Source organism: Gavialis gangeticus, unplaced genomic scaffold (genome assembly GCF_001723915.1).
Source record: "Gavialis gangeticus isolate Ggan-Ray unplaced genomic scaffold, GavGan_comp1, whole genome shotgun sequence".
NCBI lineage: Eukaryota > Metazoa > Chordata > Crocodylia > Gavialidae > Gavialis > Gavialis gangeticus.
The window spans coordinates 160,237,358-160,260,476 of NW_017728992.1; the positions used below are offsets into that span (position 1 = coordinate 160,237,358).

The window sequence follows — 23,119 nt, forward strand, 5'->3', positions numbered from 1 at the left end:
GCCAGGAGTGACCAGGAACAACGGTCACAAGCTAGCAGAGGGTAGATTTAGGTTAGACATCAGAAGGCGCTGTTTCACGGTCAGGGCAGCTAGGCTCTGAAACCAACTTCCAAGGGAGCTGGTGCAGGCTCCTACCCTGGGGGTTTTTAAGAAGAGATTAGATGAACACCTTGCTGGGGTCGTTTGACCCTGGTACTCTTTCCTGCCATGGCAGGGGGTCGGACTAGATGATCTTCTCAGGTCCCTTCTGACCCTAGAAACTATGAATTAGGTCATGTAAATAGTATTAAGGAGTTCTGGTGCTTAGATTAACCAAATGAATCTTGCTGTTGTGTTTTGTCATCGCCAGAACTTGCCAGTGGTGTCACATAATTCATTTACCTCTTGGGCGCTCTGCATTTTGTGCAGGCAGTATGGCCACTGCATATATGCCTCAGAATTAGACTTATAAGTGTGCAAATATTACATTTTGGGTTTGGTGTTTAAATTAACTATCATAAAATTTTGAGATGATCAGGCTAAATTCATACGGCGTGAGTTCCTCTTTAAAATTGTATGTGGAATACATATTTTGTTTTTGGTAGGCAAGAGCGACTCCTGCTGAGAAATTAATTTTCTTTGGCGAGCCAGTCATATTTGTAACTAAGTTTTGAAATACTCTGGAAAAGCTTTCCAAAATACATGTTAGCCCTTATAAACCAGCTGCGTATAGTCTGGTATCTTGTGATTTATGGTTTTCTAGAGTTGTTGCCAATACTGTGCTCTAGATTAATCACTTTCCTTTTTTGTCTCTTAATGTTTTTAACCAGGACCAAGAGATCTCATGTTCCTCTGACTGAATGCATATTTGAGCTTCCTAATCTGACTGTTCAAGCAACAAGAGCTCAGACCCTTCTGCTTCAAACTATTTATCAGAGTTGGTTTCATCATCTTGGGAATGTCAGTTCTACAGCAGTAAATGAGACTTTGCTGAATGAAGTCTTCCAAACTTTAGGTAAAGGCATAGTATGTTTGACAAGTATAGTAGATTAATACCTATTATGTAGAGCACTGCATGGAGCAAGTAAATGCATATACAGTGATACAATATTAAATCCAAGCTTTTAGCATGCAATATTTAACTGGCAGAATGCTTTTGTGTCCATATGGGTATTTATAGCTTATGCTTAAAATCCAGGATGTAAGTTAAGCCACCAAACTTCATTCTCTGGCAACAATTTCTGGATGCATTTAATTTTCCCATACAGGATAATTTTTCCATGCTTCCTTCATCATTTGCAACATCTAGCCTTGCTACCTTATACTGTGCAATGCAGTAATTTAAGATCATTCAAAGGTGAAGCTGTTGAATGAAATACAAATCACTAGGTTTAAGGGCTTTATTTATTACTGACATTTTATTGCATGGAGATGAGAATTTTTTATTTGTTTATTTATTTTTGTAGAAAGGGCTGCAAATGGTCTTCATCGTAGCCAGTTTTACTGGTATCTCTTTCTTCATTGTTTGAGGTAGTTAAAATAATGCAAATCTAAGAGGTGGAAGAAATAAAGGAGATAACCATGTAGATTCATAATACAAAACATGGACGTTTTTAGAAAAAAAGTTGGCTGTGCAAATTAAGGATTTATTCATCAAAGCCCTCTATCACATACCTGTATAAATCCTGCACAGCTTTGTGTTCTTAAAATTAAAGTTTAAGTGTTTTGCTGAATTTGGCTGTCAAGCCAAGGACGATTTAGGGTAGCTTGCTTTCATTTAATAAATCTCTGTGATCTTGGCAACACTTACCTGTTATGCCCCAAGAAGGGTAGCAGTTCAGTTTAAGATTATAATTCAAATCCATGAAGTGTTTTTTTTTTTCAAGACTTTATGTCCATCCAGCATCAGAGGATTTAGGCAGTAGCTAATGGGACTCCAAAAAGAGAGTACATGGTCTGTCTTTAAAACTAGAGTTTGATGAGGCATTTGTCTCAGTCTGCTGATGGTCCTCTTCATACCTTTTGCAAAGCATGAAATCCAATATGCCGTTTGCCTGGCCTTTTATTCAGAATATAATTTATTTTAGCTTGACTGTATTTCTGCTTCTAGGACAGTGGTTTGTTCAAGGCCATTACGATTTCAAAAGATAGGTTTGTTTAGCTCAGGGATTTTCAAACTTTTTAGACTTGAAGCGCCCCTGAGTAGACTTCAGGCACCACTTGAAAAATACCCGTTCTTAGTGTTCACACTTATTTTGAGTACCAAAAAATAATAGAGCAGTTTATCTGCTACAAAGAACCACAGAGACCACAACTATATATTTCTGTTTGGAATATCTCTATCCAGAGATTTATCTTGTAAATTATATCTGCAAACCTAACAGTGTGGGGTACCTCATGGTACCTGTGAAAGGGTCTCAGGCCACCCTAGATGCCGTAACACCTGCTTTAGAATCACAGGTCTAGCTGATAGACCTGTTTTGTGAGTGTTTGGCTGAAGAGTAAGTTCATAGAACTGCGAAGCAGTTCTTAAATCAGACATTTTGACCCAACTGGTAGGAAAAGAAACTTATTGCTGTATATTAGATTGTATGTTTATTATGATCATAATTTATTCTTATTAAGACTATAACCAGTGCCTTTTTTACTCTGTATAACTTTGAGTTATTCATGGAACTGTGCTCCAGATTCATGTTCATTTTTAAAATAGATGTTCTAGTCCAAATTGTTGAAATGAATAAACATCTCACAATGGAAAACTGCATGTAGACTACTGTAGTGGCCTTCCTGAGTCTGCAGAAGGCCTGAAATGATAATTCTGAGAGAGATCAATTGTCCCATTAATCTAAAACTGGGCCTTGTGGAATGTGTGAATCCAGTCACACAATTTGGCATGCTACAGAATTTAACAGTTTTACAGTGGATGGTAGTTGTTTGTTCTTTGTTTCCATCTCTTCTAAAGATCTGCCTGCACTTGCCTCTTGTTTGTCAGCATTTCCCACAAAGGAAATATATAAGGGTAATGCATGCTTTTTGTGTTGTTTCATGTAGCCAGAGCTGGAGTTCAACACATTGCCAGAGGGCAGGGAGACCAAGAAGTTTTAGGCCTGACACTCTTTTTAATTCAGTGTCAAAGTTTCTTAAGCATATGATAACAGAAATACAGCAAGTGATACCTATCCCTTTAAAAGAAATGTGTTTGGTTAAATGTCAAAATCAAAATGTCCTTTAAATCAAATAGGTACCCTCCAGAAAGTGGAAGTCCAACCCAAGAGTAGCCAGTTGCAATTAGTATAAATTCTAAGATAAAATGTCAGTAGAAAATTCAGGGAACTTGGGAATTTGAAGAGCATAAATAACAAAGGGCTATGAAAAATTAACTTTATGGAAAACCAGAGAAAAGAAAAAGGTCTAGTTTTCTCCCTAGGAGTAAAGGAAATGGTTGAAGATAAGTACATTGCAGAGAAGTTAGATTTATTGCTTTGTATTAATTTGCAGTAGAGAATATTTGGAATAGATTTTATCAGGGTGGAGAAAACTATCCCAGAGGGAAACATATTATATGTTAAATGAAATACCAAGAATATGCAATAGATTTTGTAAGCAAAATTCAGTAAGTAGAAAAAATGAAGAAATCAAAATTCTGCTAGCAAAATAAAAAACGCACAATTAATAGAGCCCCCAGAGTACTAATTACTTAAGCCTGTCAGTCTTTAGAATCTGTCTTTCAATATTGATTTGATTGGACCAATTGATTTGCTTTTTCAGCAGCTAGCTTACTACAAAGTTTAATCCAAACTAATCAGACTTTGTTCAATAATTTGTTTGAATTATTTTGAGTAGGCAGATCACTATTTCAGATCATCTGCAACTTGGCATGCTTCTAAATTAAATTGTCCCATTTTCTCCCATGTTAATTGTATAATTTTCCAGTCTTCCATAGTAACCAACTGTGATTAAAGTATTGATTTGCAGTAGAACTCTGAAACACATTCTAAATATGTAAAGCGAAGTAAAGCAGTAAATAGTACCATATTTACTTCAATATAAAATGGCCCTGAATATAAGATGATCCCAAACAATTAGATTTTATATATGGGAAAAAGTATAAATTTGTTATAATTTTTCAGGTTTAGAATCTAATTATTAGTGTTATGCCTTAAATTTGTCCCCTTCCCACTGCTACAGCAGTGAAAATAAATCCAGGGAGTAAGTGGTCCCCTTGCCCTTTGCCCATCCAACTTCTTCCCCCTCTTCACTGTCAGAACCTGCTCTTCCAAGAGCGCATAGAAGTCAGGAGCAAATTTGAAAATGCTGACTGTAAAATTAAACATATCTGTAGTAATTTGCATATAGTACCCATAGACATAGTTCATCCAGAATTGATGCAATTTACCTTTTTTGAAACTGCTGCAGGTTTTAGCACAGGTACTCCATATACACACTTCTAAGCAGCACTTTGGCACCTCCTTATGTATAACGCACACTATGCATTATATTAGTCCAAACCAAAAGGCTCATAATTTACCATAGAGTTCCTTGGGCCGGGCCCCACCAGAGTCAACAGGATTTGAAGCCATTGTGACTGCACAGCTTAACACTGCTTAGTATGTGTGCATACTCCAGATAACCCCTTCCAAAAATCCCCGTGGACTAATTTGCCTTTTACTTACAACTGGAACTAAGTGTTCTTGTCACAAGTCCCAAGGATACTTCAAAGATTTACAGGCAGATAAGGCACAGGTCAACCGTGACCAGCTTCACCTCATGGCAAGTGCAGCCACACTAATCATATGTTGCAGGCTGAGATAGGTGGCAGCAGAGGGATTTGGGGTGAACTGTTTGGGTCCCTGTTTGGTGATGTTTGCTAGACATTTAAGGCCTGTAAAGAAACAGGAATAATTGGAAATGGGAAAGAAAGGTGCAGCTCAGCTGTGTGAGTGAAGAAGAAATAAAAATGTATACAATGTAGTGGCTCACCATGACTTAGAAAAGGGTTGGTTCTGAGGGGGACAATGCTTAATGGGGCAGTAAGATGTATCTTATTAAGATGGCTTGCACTAACCTATCCTTGTGGTAGGTTCCCATCAGCATGTTTTCCAGTATGGGCCATGTATTGTGTAGTCATGCTTAGTGTTGGTTGGACTTAATCAACTTCATACTTGCTTTCTATTGCTGAGTACAAGCTGCTTGTGGCAGCAGTTTAATGATACTGTATTTAATGAGGTTTCTTTGTGTGTGCGTGTGTGTGTGCATGCAACACGAGGGCCTTTTTTCCACATGTTGATTGGAGGAAAAATACTGTGTTTGAAATTCAAGTAAATATAGTGTGTATTTTATGTTTCAGTCTCATCTTCCTTTTCTGAGCTCAACATCTGTCTTGATTTTGGATCTTTCATGTTAGTTAAGTAATAGAAAGGTGGAAGGCTCAATTTTTGATTTACTTGTTTTGTCAGTGCGTAATGGTATAAAATACATATTTTGCATCAAGTCTGCCTTATGCTCAGCACCAATATCGGCATATTTTAATAGTAGGATGAAATACGGAAAATTTTGCCTTACTTGTATGGGGAAGTTGGATCCTCAGATCCTTTTCAGACAGCCAACTGGGCAGCTGATGGTAAAGAAAAAACTTTAAAATTTCTTATTCTAGTTTAGAAATGTTAGATAAGACACTTCAGTCTTTTCTTTAAATTCCACATTTTTTACTACCTGGAAAATATAGTTTTTAGTTTAACGAGAAATTTGTCCCTGTCTTAACAGCTCATTACTTTGATGATATAATCACCATTCGGTCTTTGCCACATTCTGTGTGTTTGAAGGTGAAGTTACTAAATTAATTGTATATAAAAGACTGGCTTAAAGCCATGGAATGTGATCTTAAATTATCATCACAGATCAATTTTTGACTCTGGAAATTGCCTAATGAAGGATTTTTTTGTCATCTTTTTCCATGTTTTTTGCTCTGTCACATCAAAAAACAAGCATTTATCAGTGTCATAGTTTAGCTTGAAAAATCTGAAAAAGGTACATGTTTTATCAGGACACATTCTTTTTCCTGCTTTACAACTATTGACAATGCTTATATTTTACTTGATGAGAATTATCTGATTGACTGCAGTTGAGCAATCAAGTTTCCAGCTTACTTGCTGTAATTATGTGTATATTGCATAAGGCATGTTCCTTTGTATTTGGACAAAATGCTGTTTACTCATTTGCAGTAGTAGTCAGCAGCATTCCTTCTTCTCTACACTTTTTACAGTTTTATAACTTTTATTGATTGCTAATGTGTATGACAGTAACTCTGGCCACAAAACTCCCTTCTTTCACTTTTTAGAATTGGAGCTTGGGCTCATTTAACTTAAAAAACAAAACAAAAAAACAAACCCTGTCAGACATGTTGTGTTCATACAAACACTCCAGAATAATGTGGGAATTCAAGAAATAGAAGTAAACTGGAAAACTCAGTAACTACTTTCTCCCTACTAAAATTGTTGTGGAATTTTTTTTTTTTTGCAGGGGGAGGGGGATTGGGGAGGTAGGGCAAACATGCCTGGATTTTTCACAGCTCTAGGACACACCCAGTTTATCAGGTAATAAAACAGGTATTGCCAGACTTAAATTGTTCAAAACAGGGGGACTGTAAAAACTTAGGAAGAAGTCATCAAGATGAGATTTGTTTATATTCAAGAGTTCTGAGGGATATTAAGAATGAAAGGCTTGAAAGTTATAGTGCTTATATGTACTTTTCATTAGTACATCTCAGATAAAAGACTTGATTGTCATTCTCTACAGATTAATATTGCTAAGCACCTACAGAAGCAAGCAAAATTTTAGTATTAATGAACACATTATAATGCTTTTTATTTCATTAGGTATTATTGCTTTACCTAGAACACTTTAATTTGGTTCTAATTGATTAGGGTCACATTATCAAAAATAGCTTATTTTCTTGCATATAACGCGCACCTTGTTTTTGAAAGGCACAATGAAGAGAGAAGATTTTTTCAGTTGTGGCTGCATAAAATAGGGGCAGAGCATAACATGCAGCTGACTTGCACTTCTTTTGCTGCTTAAATAAAGCTGAAGTGCTAGATGCTGCTGAAGATGGGCATATCTATGAGTTTGAAAAGAGTTAAAGACTTTTCAAGGCTGTGAAATTGGTGAAGAGACCAGGAGCAGCTAACAGCCAGCAAAACTGCCCTAAGCAAGGTTAGGTTGATTAGTGGAACATCAGACTATTAAAAGGGAGAGACAGTCATTAACACCTCTGGAGTAAAGATTAGTGATTTGATTAGGCAATTAATTTCCTCAGTTGTCTAAATACCAATGGAACAGCTGCTGCACTATAGAGCTCAAACCAAAGCAAGGACACTTCTGTCTCAATCAGAAAATCAGCTTCCTTGCTTAATACATGCAACTTTGGGGGGCTGATTTTTAGGGGAAAGGTGTATGTGTGTATATGAAAAAAAAAAAAAAAGATGCATTGGGAACTCAAGATAGAAATAGCCCAAGGATGTGTTCAAAACACCTAATTGCCTTTGATTTGAATAGGGTTTAGTTGTAAGCAATGGGTTAGGGAGCTAAGATGCTTAAATAATTTTGAAAATTTCACTATGTACTTACTTACTTTTTTAGATGCCTAATAACTTTAGGACAATAGATTCATCATGGAAAAAAAGCAATTAACAGAAATAGGGGTTCAGAGGTGAGCAGTAGAAATTAGTAGGTGGCACTTCTGAAAGAGATTGAAAAGATTGGGACTACGGGGGAGACATCATAGACAATATTTCATGAATTTTTATTAATTTTCATATTTCAAGGAAAAGCATTTAGTGAATGAGTTTGGAAATGCAATAAAGTTAAAACTGATAAAGAGAGTTAGAAGGAAGTTTCCCTGGGCTCTTTTCTTTAGCGCTGTCTCATGTTCTCGGAGAACATTTTCTGAAATTTTTGGTACTTAAACATTAATAGTAGCAGTATACTAAATGCATTTTAGTACACGTCCCATGCTAATAATGTAGCAGCTGTATAATTCAGTTTTGGGGGTTGGGGGGAGGAAGTTTGAAGCTGAAATACTTTGTGCTTTCTACATATTTATGGTAACTAAATATATTGGTGCTAAAAGTGAATTTGACGAGGAAAACATTACTTTAGATTTACTTGTAAAAGCACAAATGTTAGAAATAGCTAGCCATTTCAAAGTATATTATTCTATTCTCATAGAACTTTTAAATAGTGAGCATTATTAATCCTTTGGTATAATTATAATTTTTGTTTGTTAATGTATACCTGAAACATTTAGTTTCTAACCATAGCCTTCCAAGAAAACATATGCACAGTCACACATGGCTTTAGTTTGCTCTGGAAAACTGGAACTTGCTACTGCTTTTTCCCTGTCCTATTCAGGTAGTTCATTATTTTGTTGACAGTTCAGTTCCATTAATCTGGTATTTTGGGAAAATTGCTTGCAGACCTTAAATTTCTCTGTTGAAGGTGATCAAATAGGCATTTGAATCCCTCATGTAAATGATGTCTTAAAGTTAAAATAAAATCTACTTTCCAGAAAGTAACTGTAAAACTATTTTATGCAAGATTTCATGTGGGATACCTTAATGGTTGAATAATAAATTTTACCTCATAAAAATGAAATTCAATAATACAGTAGCTTTCTCAGCGCAGTAGCATCTGGTCGAATCTCATGAGAGCCAATATTTTCCAACTCATTAGGATCATGTCGTTCTGTATGTCGTCAACATTGACTTAGCCAAGCTACCTTTACTTACATAACCGCCAAACTATTAAATAGGTCTCTTGTGGAGTGAAGTCAAATATTCCTCTTATTTTGCTTTTGCCTTGGAAAAGAAGAAGAAAATGTACATACTGTAACATTTAAACATCTGGTCTAAACCACATCAGGGTAGCACTGAGGAAAGTAACAGGATTCGGTATTCTTCCCAGGTGTACATATAAAAAGGGTTTTGGAGTTGTTGCATAGTTCTTTAACAGCTTAGAAAAAAAGATTGAAATATAGTGATTGGCTGTTCTAATGCCCCTGTTTTTAAAACTTTTCACCTCTTTTTAAAAAGACATTTTTAAGTTTAGTTGTAATGCAGGTTGTTGAGATCTAATCATTTCCTTTGCAACATATTGGCTTTGAGTCTGTTTGTTTCACATAATGTGGCCAAGGTTGGCATTCATTTTGAGGACCATGGCTTAAACTTTCTGTTTAAAATCAACGTGCAAGAGTGCATTCTCTTGAATAATTGCTTGGGAGTGGCAGAACACAGATGTATGAAACTTGCATGGTATTAACATTTTGCTGTTTTTAATAGGTGATTGTACCCACATGTGTTCTGATTCTTTATGTAGGCTTCTGTATTTAGTATGTAAATAATAACAAATTTAACTTCCAGTACACTTCAGTGTAAGTAGGACCTTTTAAATTAGCTAAAAACTGGTCATCTGAATAGCTTGATAATACAGAGCAGCAACAAATTGTGATCAGATCAGAGATGTTTTGATTCAGATGCATGTGATTATATCCCCTTGAAACTGTGAGGAAGGAGATTCATATTTATGAATACTCTTAAGACATGAAATTGTGGGAACACTTGAAGAATATAATTGATCTTATAATATATGGTGATGCTTGTTTAACTTGTAAGTTTACTAGTGTTATCTAGATAACAGAATAGCTTCTGATGCTCCAGAAAAATCCTCTCTCTGATTTTGGAATAATGTTCTTCTGTGAAATGCTTAAAAAATGCCCTAAAAATGAAAAACAACTATATAAAGTATACATGTGTATAAAATTATAGTTAGATCATTTTAATTATGCTTTTCAGGTTTTTGCATTTGATATGACATTCATGTTATATAGAAAAAAGAATTAGAGACAAATTTGAAATGTTTATAATCATCAAAGTAACTATTTTGGTGATAGGGTAGGAAGGGGGAAAAAAGTATAGTATTTATTTGAATCCAAGATAAGGTCCCCCCCCCCCCATTTAATATTGAGGGGGGGAAGTGCTTTGTCTTAGATTTTGAGTATAAGGTAGAGTGGCGGCAGGGAGCTGCTGCAGCTCTGACTCTGGCCCTGACTAAGGGGTTGGAGCCACAGACACTGCGCACCTGCCTTGCCTCTGCCTCTCCACAGCTGCTTTCCCCCCAGCTCCAGCAGGCCTCTGGAGCTGCACTGCAACAACAAGGAGAATGGTTGGTGGGGGGAGGTGGCCTAAGTCCCATAGTGTGCAGGCACTTTGGGGAGGTGCACACATGGGGAGTCGAGTGCTGAAGGTAGGGGTGGACAGGCAACAGGGGGGCAAATGGTGAGGCAGCAGCAGGGGCAGGCAGCAGGGAGCATGGTGTTGGGTAGCCAGGAGCGGGGGCCACTTGTCTCCCCCACTGGCTGCCTCTCTACTGCCACCGCTACTGCCTACTTCCTTGCCACTGCTTTTCCCACTGCAGCAGTGGGAGGAATGAAATTAAGATGATCCTCTAATAAGATTCTGTACAAATTATAACAAAATTAATACATTTTCCATGTATAGAATCTAATTATTTGGGGGGTTATCTTAAATTCAAAGTTGTCTTGGCTTTGGGTAAGTACATGTTTAAAAAACAGATCTAATTTGGCATTATAAACAAAAGTTACTGTTAAACCAATTCTGAGGGCTCTGCAAAATCGTGAGAAAAAAGGTATAAAAATCAATAGCATATTAAAGGAATAGAATGATTAGGTATTTGTAGGCAGGTAAGGTGAGCCTTGGTGGCAGTCCCCTTACCTTGAACAACTGCAGAGTTGTAGGACACAGCAGTTTTGCCTTGTATGTTTATTTAGGGAACAATAAACTGTTGAATCCAAGGGTGGCCTAACAAGAACAACAAGCCAAGCAGAGAGAGCTGTAAATGCTACTGTTTCTCTATGTACTTTATTCACTTGCACAAGTAACAATCATGGAAGAACTGACGGCACTAGTAACTGCCATTTGTGACAGAGGCCTGCTTTCCTAGAAAGAATGCTAAGACCCCAATTAAAACTGATTGTTGACACCTCCTTTGAAGAAAATTTATTACCCAACGTGCTGCATGCATTAATCCAAGTATTGCACAACATGAATAACTTTCAAACTGACTGCCTAACTTCAAAGTTGATTTTAGAATAAGGTAGTCCAGAAAAAAAGTAAAAAGCCATGTTTAATATGTATTTGGCTGCCAGTTTTCTATGTTCCTTTAGATCAGGCCTACAACACTTTTTACACTGGTATATGACACTCTCCTGTCTATGAATGAGGAAGATATATCCATGCTTATTTTGCAACAAATCTCTTTGGCATTTATACCACTAATTATGAAAAATTCCTATCCTGCCTCCAAAAAGTTATGAGATTTGAAGAACAAAATAACCCTAAACTAAGTTCTTTCCTCTTAGACCAAAGTTGTGGAGGATCTCTGTGAGTATCCATGTCTCCTTTTCTATAACTCTCCCCTGTGGAGTCCCGAAAAGCTTGTTTCATTCTCCTATATTTCTTCATAGCTGTATTAAATTGTTGGGAGGAACTGTTGAAATAACAATAGATTAAATTTTGGCATTACCTAGAGATGACACTGAGCTGCATTTTTCTCTACTTAAAATGTGTAATACTGCCATTTCCCAGCTTCTTCCCAGCATCTAGCCAAAATTAGCACTTAGATCAGTGAATGTCAACCAGGTGCCACATGATTAGGGTGACCATACATCCTGGTTTGGCCAGGACAGTCCTGGAATTTGGAAACCAATCCTAGCCAACCGATTAAAAGTTAAAATGATTGTCCTGGACATGGGGCACAATTCCATGGGGAAGAGGAGAGGCATGAGCTGTGGAATAGGAAGCCGTACCAGACAGCAAAATTGCCCTAAAATAGGTTAGCTTGGTAAGTGGAAAGACCATTAAGAAGAGGAGATGATTGCTAACACCTGCAAAGTAAAGGACAGTGGGTCATTAATGGGCCATTGACTCCCTTAGCTGGCTGAATAGTGATACCAGAACTGCACCACACCATCCTGTTCCTGCCTCTGCCTGCAGCAGTGCTGCTGATTTGGGAATGGGGGAGGGAGGGGCAGTGTCTCGGATTTCAGATTGTCCCATATGGTCATCCAACACAAGATCCACTTAAAGGTGCCATACAATATTAGCACTGTTGGCATGCAAACACTAGCATGTTTCACAAGATGATCCCAGAGATTTCAAATAGAAATCCACGGTGTCAAAAATATTCCAACCTGTTGTGGCTTTTCTCAGTTCTTTGCAAGAGAAGAGTTGCTGTATTATTTTTAGTGAAAGCTAAAAGCTGGCATTTTCTGAGGGATGTATTGAGTCTATTGAGAGGTGCCTTGAGTCTCATGAATCATAGAAGAATCATAAAAGTAGGGTCGGAAGGGACCTTGTAGATCTTCAAGTCCGACCCCCCGCCTGGGCGGGAGAAAAGACTGGACTCAAATGAATCCAGCCAGGTAGTCATCAAGCCTCTTCTTAAAGATCCCAAGGGTAGGAGCCAGCACCACTTCCCTAGAAAGTTGGGTCCAGCTCCTAGCTGCCCTAACTGTGAAGTAGTTCACAGTGAAGTAGTTCTTGCAGATAGAATTTTTAGTAGTCTCAAAAGATTGTGGACTACTGACCTACATGAAGAGCTTCCGGCTAGTGCAGGACTGCGGTGGTGCTGGTACCGAGAGGGAAGCTTGTCAATTTATTGTCTCCTTTATATCATCTTAATTTATTGTTTTGTATTTCTGACACTTAAGCAAGACTTCATTTGTCATGAGTTTATCAAAATGGTGCAAAGGCTTGGTATTTTATTCAACTTCTCATTTAATCCTAAGCAATCCGTATTTGTAGTAAAACCACCTCACTTTTTATTTCCAGCTTGCTAGAAAATGCTTTTTTTTTCCTGAGTGAAGTTATAGCTGCAGTTATCTATTCATTCTTTATCTCCAAATTGGCTTTCTATAGGTGGGACTGAATTTTTATGCTAAGGAAAATTTTTGTCTTGTGGAAAACTGAAGCTGCTTGTAGCTTCAAAAGCTACAAAAATATCTCTTCCATACTCCATTCCCTTCCTCTAGCTCCCAGTCTGGTTTTGTTCCCACCTGGAACTTCAAAGCTGTTGGGGATTGGGGTGGAGGACCAGACCCCAGCTGCATCACTGTTTAAGAAATAAATCAATGTACGGCATTTGTTTACTGAAGTAGGATGTTCAATGATTGTGGTACTGTTCTTGAGGGGTGGCTTAACAGTTGCAGAAATACTGGTTTCCTTTCTCTGTCTTTTTGAACTGCTTTTTTCTAGATAAAAGAAATATGAATGAAGTCTTGGTATATTTTATTTATACTTTGCTCATATGGTAAGATACTGTGAGAGGAAAGTGAAAATACAGATAACTGAGGAATAAAACAAACCAATAACAATATATTGCAAAATCAACACATTGCTTGAAAGTCTTTATACATATGTTTCCAGAAGAACTCCTTTCACCTTAAAGAAAGCAAAACGAAAGAACAACCTCCCCCCGCCCCTTGACTATGTGAGTGAAGCCAGCCATTGTAGTTTTCTGTTGGCTACAGCTCTGGTTTTTGGGCTTGAGATCTGTCAGTAGCTAGCTGAAGATATTACACTCATCCCAGAGTTCTTTTTGGAAGAGACAACCCAGGTTAAATATTTATTTATCTTATAATACCTTATAGATTTAAAATTGAAGTGATCTTTTCTTAAGAAAAAGCTTATTTTTATCACCTTCTACTTGCTTAATTTTTCTTTCTTTTTGCATTTCACTTACACTGAAGATATCTTAGTAAATTTTACTTTCATGTTTTGTGATTTCTCTTTTGCTAGGCTTTTTTTTTTCTTTGGAATAATGAACAGAGAAACATTTCAATTGGAGTAAGATTAGTAATTTTAGAGAATTTAAGATTTTAAGATTAGGTTTAGAAGTATATTTAGGGCCTAAAATATTCTGAAAATGGGATGTGCTCCAGCATGTCACACATCTTTTTATCAGAAATGAGAAAACCTAAGAATTTCAGAAATAATAGGCCCCGGAGATGTTTTGGTCTTTGTTTAAAAAAAAAAAATAGATAAATTGCTTTTCAAAAGAATAAATGTCTATGTGCCATTAATACAATGTAAACCAGAAACATCACAAATTTAGAACATGCTTACTTGTAGGTATGTTTGCTGCATCAACACAACAGTTTTTTTTTCTGGCTACAATACTGAAAACTACAAAGGTTGGTTTAAGTATACATGCCTTTATAAGATGTTCTAGATATTTATGCAATAAATGCATGTTTTCTGTCAAGCAAGTATAATAGGCTTAAAGTGAATTTAGAGAGTATGAAACATGATTGTTTGATCAAAGTAAAAAATTGCAGCATACTCAAATTGTGAGAGTAGATTCAGGGTACTGTAAAGTTTAAAACTACTGTTATGACGGTACGTGCCACATTTGGCTCCTAACTTGGTGTTACTGTTACATAATGAGCATCTGAGTGAACAAAATGCTTTGCATTACGATGTCTTTTCTTGTTTGGAAACTTAACGCTTATTAGCAGTTGCCTGTCTGAGGTCCTATGTTTTATAATTGTATTATGCAGAGGGCTTTGTAAAGAAATACTTGCATAGCAATTACTTTATTAAAATTAATTGTTATATTAAATTAAGCAATTTGAAAGATTAGTTATTACATGACAATTTAGAAGGCATTTTCCATCATATTGGTACTAAAAGACATTGTTCTACAGTAGGTATGTTGCTGGTGTTTTAACTTCTCATAGGTATGTAGATAGAGAGAGAGAGAGAGAAATAGAGACTACATGAGAATTATGCTTTTCCTGTCATAACAATCCAGGAACACAGTTTCTTACTTCAATTTTGTTATTCTTAGTTAATTTCATAATTATTATTTGTATAAAAACCACATTAATTTATACATTTATACAAAACATATGTATTAGAATAGTGGCTTGGAAAAAAATGTTTCATGCTGCAGAAAGGTGACATATTCTTTTAAAAGCAGTGCCCACTTTTGTTAAAAGTGTTTTACAAAATCTTGAAGACCTTCTGGAATAATAGTAACAACAAAAAGGGGTTTGCAGTGGAGGTTATCAACAATTAGCAAATAATGTACTTCATTTTGAAGGATTATCGGCTGCTTTCCCGTCCCCTCCCCTGTCCAATCAGGGGACCAGCTGTGTTCTCCCCACTAATTAACTCATTAGTGGGGCGTGCTGCCGGCGACTCCACTGGTATTGAGCTGAGAGATGCTTCTGCCGCTATCTCCCTGTGTCTGATCAGGGACCCAGTCCTGCCCCTGGCTGCCTAATAGTGTGGATGGCTCCATGCTGCTCTCCCATTCTGTACGCTGCCCCGGCACCCTTTACCTTAGGGCTCTTCTCAAGGCGATGATCCTTCAGCGTCCTGGCTCTTTCCTGAGCTGTGCATCTCAGCCACGGACCCCGGGTCAGTATGCCTTCTTACTGGTCTGCAGTGGCGTCTACCAGTCTGTAGTCCCCAGCTCTCCTAGCTACTGATTGCATCTTTGCGCTCTCTCTTTCTCCCCTTGCAGCAGTCCACTCCTTCATCCTCTGGTGCCCGAAGGCAAAGTGCGTGCCTTCACCATCTGGCTTATGCAGGCTGCAGCAGGCTAATTATCCTAATCGTGCTCCAGTGAGCAACTCCTTTCACCTGTATAAGGTGTTCACTATGGCTACCCACCCCCCATTGGCTCCTGCCTGAGCCCCTGTTACACTCAGCAATGTGAATTACCATCCTGGGTTGTTGTATTGGAAAAAATCCATTTAAGATTATCACATTTGTGAGATCAGAATCAGATTATTCCAGAGATAGCAGCATATATATATATGTAGCCCTAAAGATTTTTTTTAAGATTTATCATCTTTAAAATATTACTTTGTGATACAGACACAATTTTCATGGAAGTTTACAGGAGTAAGCACCTTCCTTTAGACCTTGTGTCATCTCTACTACTTATAAGTACCTACATGAAAATATAATAATATTGATTACTTGGCATCTGCTATTGGCAGAGATTTTGTGCTTATACCCAAGACCTTCAGATACCAAAAAGGTCTAATATGATAGGAATAAACAAAGAAGTTTTAACTTATGGGGCAATGAAGAAGCATAAATTGGAGTTTAGGCTAGGGACAGACATTCAGAAAGCCTGAGCCTGAATTGATTCAATGTTTGTAGGTTAGTCTAACCTGGTTAGGCTGAACTGGTTTGTAACCGGACAGATATTCTCTCTGGACTGAGCAAATTCAGGCACATACCTGCAGTGGCTCAGGCTAGAAGCAAGGAGGAGGCAGGGACACTAGAGCAGCCCTCCGTTCCCTTGCAGAGTGCTGAGCTGAGGGGGGTGGGCGTGGCCAGGACCCAGCAAGACCTCTGATTAGGGAGGTCTGCTTGCACCATTCCAGGCTTTTCCCCGCTGGTTGCTCAAGTGACAGGAGTGTTGCCAGGCCCCAGCCCCCTGCTAGCTCTCTGAGACAAGGGGCGGTGTGCAGTGCACGCATCTGTTCATGATACAGAACTTGTCAATCTTTCTCCCTGCGTCTTTATATCATCTGCAGCAAACTGACAAACAAGCAAGCCAGTAGGGGGCTGATAAGTGTTTATCACCCCATCAGCAAAACAGTAGCCTCTCTCCATTAGTTCAAACTCTTCTTAAACAGCTTACCAGCTGACCTGTTAATTAGCTCCAAAAGGCCCTTAGTGGTCACTGTTCTATCTGCCTGTCCCAGTGAAATTGGAGGCACACACAGACACCCCTCAGCATTAACTATCAGGGGGGATTTCTGCTTGAGCAGTGGGGAGGGGGAGGGGAGAGTAGGGGAGGGGGAAGCCAGGCAGACCCTGCTGTGCCTTCAGTCTCTGCTGGAGCTCCAGCTAGTTAGCAGAGGGGAGGGGCCAGCTCTGCAGTGGAGCAGAGAGCCCTGCCCAGCCCAGCCCAGCCCAGAGAGCATGCAGGGATGCTGGGAGTGTCTGGCTTATCTTAAACCAGCAAGGGGGCTGGGACAGACGTTGCATAAACCAGGTTGAGCTCAATCAGTTAAGTCTGATACTACATTCAACCAGGTTCATCTCAAACTGGTTTCAGCCATTTTCAAACTGGTTTATGTGCACTGAACATCTGTTCTGTTACAGGTTTAAACCAGTTTCTGATCACTTAAACCGGTTTATGTGTAATGTCTGTCCCTAGCCTTAGTGTGGTGTGACCAGTTGGGAGAAATTGAGGAAATGCTTATCTAGAATACATATGTGTGCCTGTTATGGCTTGATCTTTCCTTCAAGCTTTTCCTTTTTTCTCTTGTCCCTTTTTCTCCAAAATTTGCTAATTTTTTTCAGTGCACATTTGATCATTATTGTGTTTGAACTTGAGAGACGGAATGGAGAGGACATTAAACTTTTTTGGCATAACAAAATGAAGACTGAAAGACTTAAATAGGTTATGTAGGGACATTGAAAATCCAATTAAGTTTAAGGATGATGTTGACAGAACACAGGGTACAGATAGTTAATGATTTTTAAACTGGAAATGAAAAGTGTTTGCAACCATCAGATGGATGAGGTTTTGGAACAGTTAATATTGGAGCAAATAAGCTGACTAGTTTTAAGAAAGAGTTTAGTAAGTTTACGAAAAGGATTATATCATATGTTTGCCTGTGAAAGAAAGGACTGGTATCAGTGATCAAGGAGGTCTATTTAGTTGCATATCCTATATGATTGTCACAGAGTTTAAAAGACACTGAGACAAAAACATTAGTTCTGTATTTTACTGCTCTATACCAGGTTTTAAATGAAAGATGATACTACTTTCAATTAATTTGCGGTTTAACTTTAAAAGAAATCATGTGACTTGCTTTAACTTTAACCATTCATAGGTTTGTAGGCAAATACTGAAAATTAAAGGGAACAAAAGTAAGATTTGAGTTCCTTTTCATTGTGATGAAAAATGTGTGTCCCTGTTTGGTTTTAGTACATCATCAAATCCTTTTCAAACATTTTCTACGTTTCTTGGAATGAGGGAAAGCTCCTCCCAGGTGTGCACAATATGCATCTTAAATTATTATTTTTTGTTACAGGTTTCTTAGCTACCAGTTTCTTCAGTTGATTCTGAATGGCTTTTATTGGATTTAGATTAGGTGGCTGTGATCACCAAGGTGCTAAGCACATGATTTTTTTGCCCTCCCAAAGAGAGATTTTTCTAAAGACTGCTTTGATGTATATTTTGTGTTCAGGCTGGTTTCCCATTGGGGGTCATTTTTATGCTGTTATTCTATCAAAAGTGCTTTACCTCATATGGTATCAATGAAACAGTTTGCCAACATATTAAAATAAGATGTGATCTTCACCAAGACAGAGGTTTCACCCATTACTGGCAGTAGGAAGCATATTATTTGCTTTTTAAAATTAATTTTAATTTAGCTGTTTTTATTTATAAAATACATTCTAAGGTGTTTAATGGGATGTTGCAAAACCTAATATATATTACATTTTTCATAATATAAAAAGTGCAACCTGAAAAGAGAAAAATCCCACAGTAAACGTTATTGTACTTTTGTCTCCCTCACTCAAATGATATCTAAATTTGAGACTCTTTGGGAAGCCTTTATTATGATGATGATGATGATGAAAGAAGAAACAATTTCTAGTGCCTGAGAGCAAGTGACAAAAAAAATGATTCTTACAGTATGAGTTAAGTCAGCAGATAAGACCGCTGTGAAACTAGTGAAGGAAACGATTGAAAAAACATGTCCTAACTCATTCCACCAAATGTGGTTGTTAGGATGTCGTGCAAAGAAAGAAGTAGCTTCAAAGGGCACATCTAGATGAGCACACATGGACGTTGCTCTGGGGACAGTTAGCAGCAGTACAGATTTGTGCTGCTGCTAGATGTCCCTAGGGAATGCCCCTGCATGTGTGCTCTGGTGCACAGCAAGTTGCCCCAGGTGAAGTAGGGGAGTCTGTGGCCAGCACCTGGGCAGGCCCCAGCAGCCTTACCTGGGAAACTGGGGACCTCCAGGGGCTCTAGTGGTGGCGATCTGGGTGTGCAGAGTCTGACTGGCAGCCAGAGCATGGATGGTCTCTCTGGCTGGCCAGGCTCTGGTTTTGGGCAGTGCACACTCCCACTGTATGCACTACCCTGCTTTTTTTTGGTGTTCTTTTTTTTTTGATCCCAGGGAATCCTGGTATTTAAATTTGGCTTTGCGCTGCAAATATGCAGTGTACAGAATCAAATCATATGTTCAGGGTGTGTTTTGCAGTGTGTCAAAAGCCTCTGAAGTTCTGCAAAATGCATGTGTGCACTCATGTGAATGCAGCCAAAGACAGCAAGGAGTTAAGCTTGGAGCTCACAACCAGAAAGATTGTGTAACATTTTGATGTAGCATCAGCCTTTTTGGATTAGTCAACTAAGCATTCTAACCCATGTAAAATTATTATCCATATGTAAATTTAAGTACTTATATCAAGGTGGGTCATGTAGGTATGTTTAATTATTCCAGACTATTTTGTAATTAAAAACTCCGTCCTTTTTCAAATTGTCTTGAGTACTGTGTCTTCTCATGTACAAAACATCTCAAAATAAGATAAGTACCTTATTTTTGAAATACAGAATAAAGGGAGGAAAAAAGATCTTTCCCTTTCATAAGTTACTTAGTAGCAACAGCCAGGAAACCAAATTTGCTGATTGTTCTGCTCCCTGTGGATTGCATGAGGAGTTAGTTTTCCTTTTGCCTGGCATAAGCTTAAGCACAGGAATTGATGTTACTGTATTTCATTGCTTGTATGTATGCCCCAATTTTCAGCAGCTTTGTTTGGTGTGGGGAAGGTGTATACTGTATGCAAGAAAAGATTGTATTTGGGTGTTACATGACTTTTTATGGACTGCTTTTCTTTTGACATTCTTGTTTCTCATTACTGTGTTCTGTCTGGAAAGATATTGACAATATTATTGTCACAAACCTGTCCACAAGGTACCACCAGAGCTCTGAGTTTCTCTCTGCTGTCCTGCTGCTTATCCTAAAGAACAAACTAAGGTTTGCCCTGGGATTACTCTTTATCCCTCCAAGTGTCAGCTGCACAGCCCTTATTCCAGACCTCACAGCTGCAGAAGTGGAGTCTCTGTCATCTCCAGGTGGCTTCCTTTGGGTTGCAAAAGAAACTTTAGGTCACCCTTTCCATAGAATGGGCTAGCCTGGAGATTACCCTTCACCACAGGCAATCAGTAGGAGACAAACAACAGGATAGACTTGGAAGTCCTCAAAGAGAACAGGGGAAAAGACTTATACAAGAAAAACTGATCATAAATTTAGTGATAGAACAAAAAAAAGTAGTGTTTAGTTGCTGATGTCCAGGATGGAGATTTTTAGAAACTTTCTCTACTCTGCTTTTAGGCAGTTGAGAACCTGTCAGGCTATAACTCATGCAATAGCCTGAAAAGCTGCTTAGGTGCTTCACATTCAGCTCTTGTATCTATAGTGAGGCTTCGCCAGCCTGGCTGACCTGAATGTTTACACTCCTGTATCCTGCCTAACGCCATTTGGGATTCATAAACTAGGTGTCACTGTATCTTAAGTCCGAAGAGAGGTCTAATTTGGTAGACGTGTTGTAAGCTGGCCTAACACATACTGACTAATCAGTTCAACACTCATGGTCACTTTCCAAAGGGCACACAAACGCATCTGTTCTGGCCTCACCCTGAATGCTACAAGACGGAAAATTGTATACCAAACTTAGGATCTTTAACACAAAGATACAAGGGCCTCAAAAACTGCAGCATGACATAGACAGTAAGAGATGTATGGTCTTATTCTAAGGTTAATTCAGGTGTTTCTGGTCTGCATTATGCTGGAGGTCAAACTGTATGATCACAATGGTCTTTTCCTACCTTATAGTCTGATAATGACCCTACTGTTCCTATGCTGATTGGTGCTCCAGAGAGCACTGGACATTTTAAGTTACAGTTCCACATAGATGTGTGACTGGGGTACTGATCCCTAGCATTAGACTGTGGCTATCTCTTATAACCAACATTGCAGTTTGGTGTTCACTGGCCTTCCATTGTTGTTTCATGCTGTTTTGAATCGAGATCTTGTGTTTAAATTATGCTTTATGTTGATTTGCATTTTCTTCAATGAGAGATTTTTGTTCATCGTATTGCATGTTGAATTAACTCTACAAGTATGGGTATTAAATTCTTCATCTTGAGTTGCTGGTGATTGTAAATCTACAGGCTTGGAAATGATTTTCTGATTTATTTTTTTTTTAATACAGCTGTTAAATTAGTTTCCTTCTTAAAATTTGACTCTGACTGATGAATTAGGTGGAAATAGATTTTCTTGCTGTATATCCTTTTATTAATGGATGGAATCAGGAGACACTTGTATACTTCATATTATTTTATTACTTGGGTCTTTGACTATTACATAGAGATCATCCAAGAAGTAACTACTTAATTTTTAAATTTATGTACATATTATCAATCACATAGAAACATTTTTTAGAAATTGAAAAGAACTAAATGTTTTGTTTTCTTGAAGGCACTGTTGTTGTGTTTAGATTGAATTGACTACCTCGGGTGTTTTTACAAATTATTTGCTACTGTCTTCAATAGTTATGGTAATAGAAGAAGAAAAGTAGATATAAAATGATTATTTCAAGGGAGTAATGGCTGGGATTAGCACCATCCTTCAATCAAATATGTAGTCTTACCCGCTTCTTAAGATTATCTGCATTGGTTGGTATTGGATTTAACCTTCCCACCTCAAATTTTTCCATCTGTGAAATGGGGCAATCCTTATTCTAGACCTTGGAATGCAAGTTCATCAGCTACATTCCAGGGAACCCTTATTATTCTTGAGTCTGTTTTCCCAATACCGTATGGTATTGTAAAATATTTTTGTACCTTTTTTTAGTTTCAAAGAAAAGAGGCTTGCAAAATTTATAAGCACAATAGAATTGTCGTTTTAGATCATTCTCATCTTTGCTCAGAACTGTTTGATATTTATATTGTAGGACTCTGTTTCCCAACAAAAGTCATGTGATGTCAGCAATGAAGTGCAGTAAGAGCTCTCTTAGGATTACTTTAAATAGAATGGAAGACTGTGGATATATAAGGTTGTGTGGCCTTGAATGTGATTTTTATTTGATATATGAGCTGTGACATAACTATTGCTTGAGTGAGATGTGCCTGTAAGCAATGTAGTATACAGATGGGGTTTCTCTGAAACAAAGCCAGAGAGTAAGTCTGAATGTGGTCATTTATAGGGTAAAGAATACTTCATAAGACACATGGAAACTTTTCTATGTTTTTTCATTAAATAGCTGTTTTTCGGTCTTTAAGCACTTTTTATGATTGTTCATGTTAATATGTCATTTGCCTGAACCAAGAATGCCTACATCTATGTGGCGTAGTAAGAAAGGAGAAAAGAGTACAGTGTTACAAAATGTATTCAAATAATTTTGAGAAATATACTGTATTCCATATATCAGTGTGTGTACAGGTGTTAAATTTTTGAGAAAAATCTATTTCCATACTGTTGCTGAAGTAAAGACTTATTAGCATCTGTTGAAAATGATTAATGATAAAATACACAATTTATAAAGAATGATAAGTAATGACAAGATGGTCATACAAAATAACCTGGATTGCTTGGTATAAAGGGCCCATTAAACTTCATTTTAATTCATTCTAATATAAAAAAATAAAAATTATACATATAAGGGAATAAGAGAATGCAGCCTGTATGTACAGAATGGGGTACTGTATCTTGAATAACTCTGAAATGAATCCAGGGGTCATTATAGACAGGCAACTCAGTATCAGCCCCATTCAATATCAGCCCCAAATGCAGTGATAAAGGCTAGGGACAGAAGTTACACAGAAACCAGGTTAAGTCTTCAGAAACTGGTTTAAACCTGTAACAGAACAGAAGCTCAGTGCACATAAACCAGTTTCAAAATGGCTGAAACTGGTTTAAGATAAACGTGGTTGAATGTACTATCAAACTTAACTGATTTGAGTCAAACTAGTTTATGAAGCTTCTGTCCCAGACCCCTTCCTGGTATAAGTTAAATCA

At 37.8% G+C, this 23,119-nt stretch overlaps 1 protein-coding gene across 4 annotated transcripts in view; it reads left to right on the forward strand.

Moving 5' to 3' along the window:
- VPS13B (vacuolar protein sorting 13 homolog B) overlaps positions 1-23,119 on the forward strand; it is a 1,046,600-nt gene that overhangs the window by 207,820 nt on the left and 815,661 nt on the right. For all 4 annotated transcript variants that reach the window (XM_019527996.1, XM_019527995.1, XM_019527993.1 and 1 more), the window contains one exon: positions 810-994. In XM_019527996.1, coding sequence (XP_019383541.1) covers positions 810-994 — 185 coding nt within the window. The remainder of the gene's footprint in view (positions 1-809; positions 995-23,119) is intronic.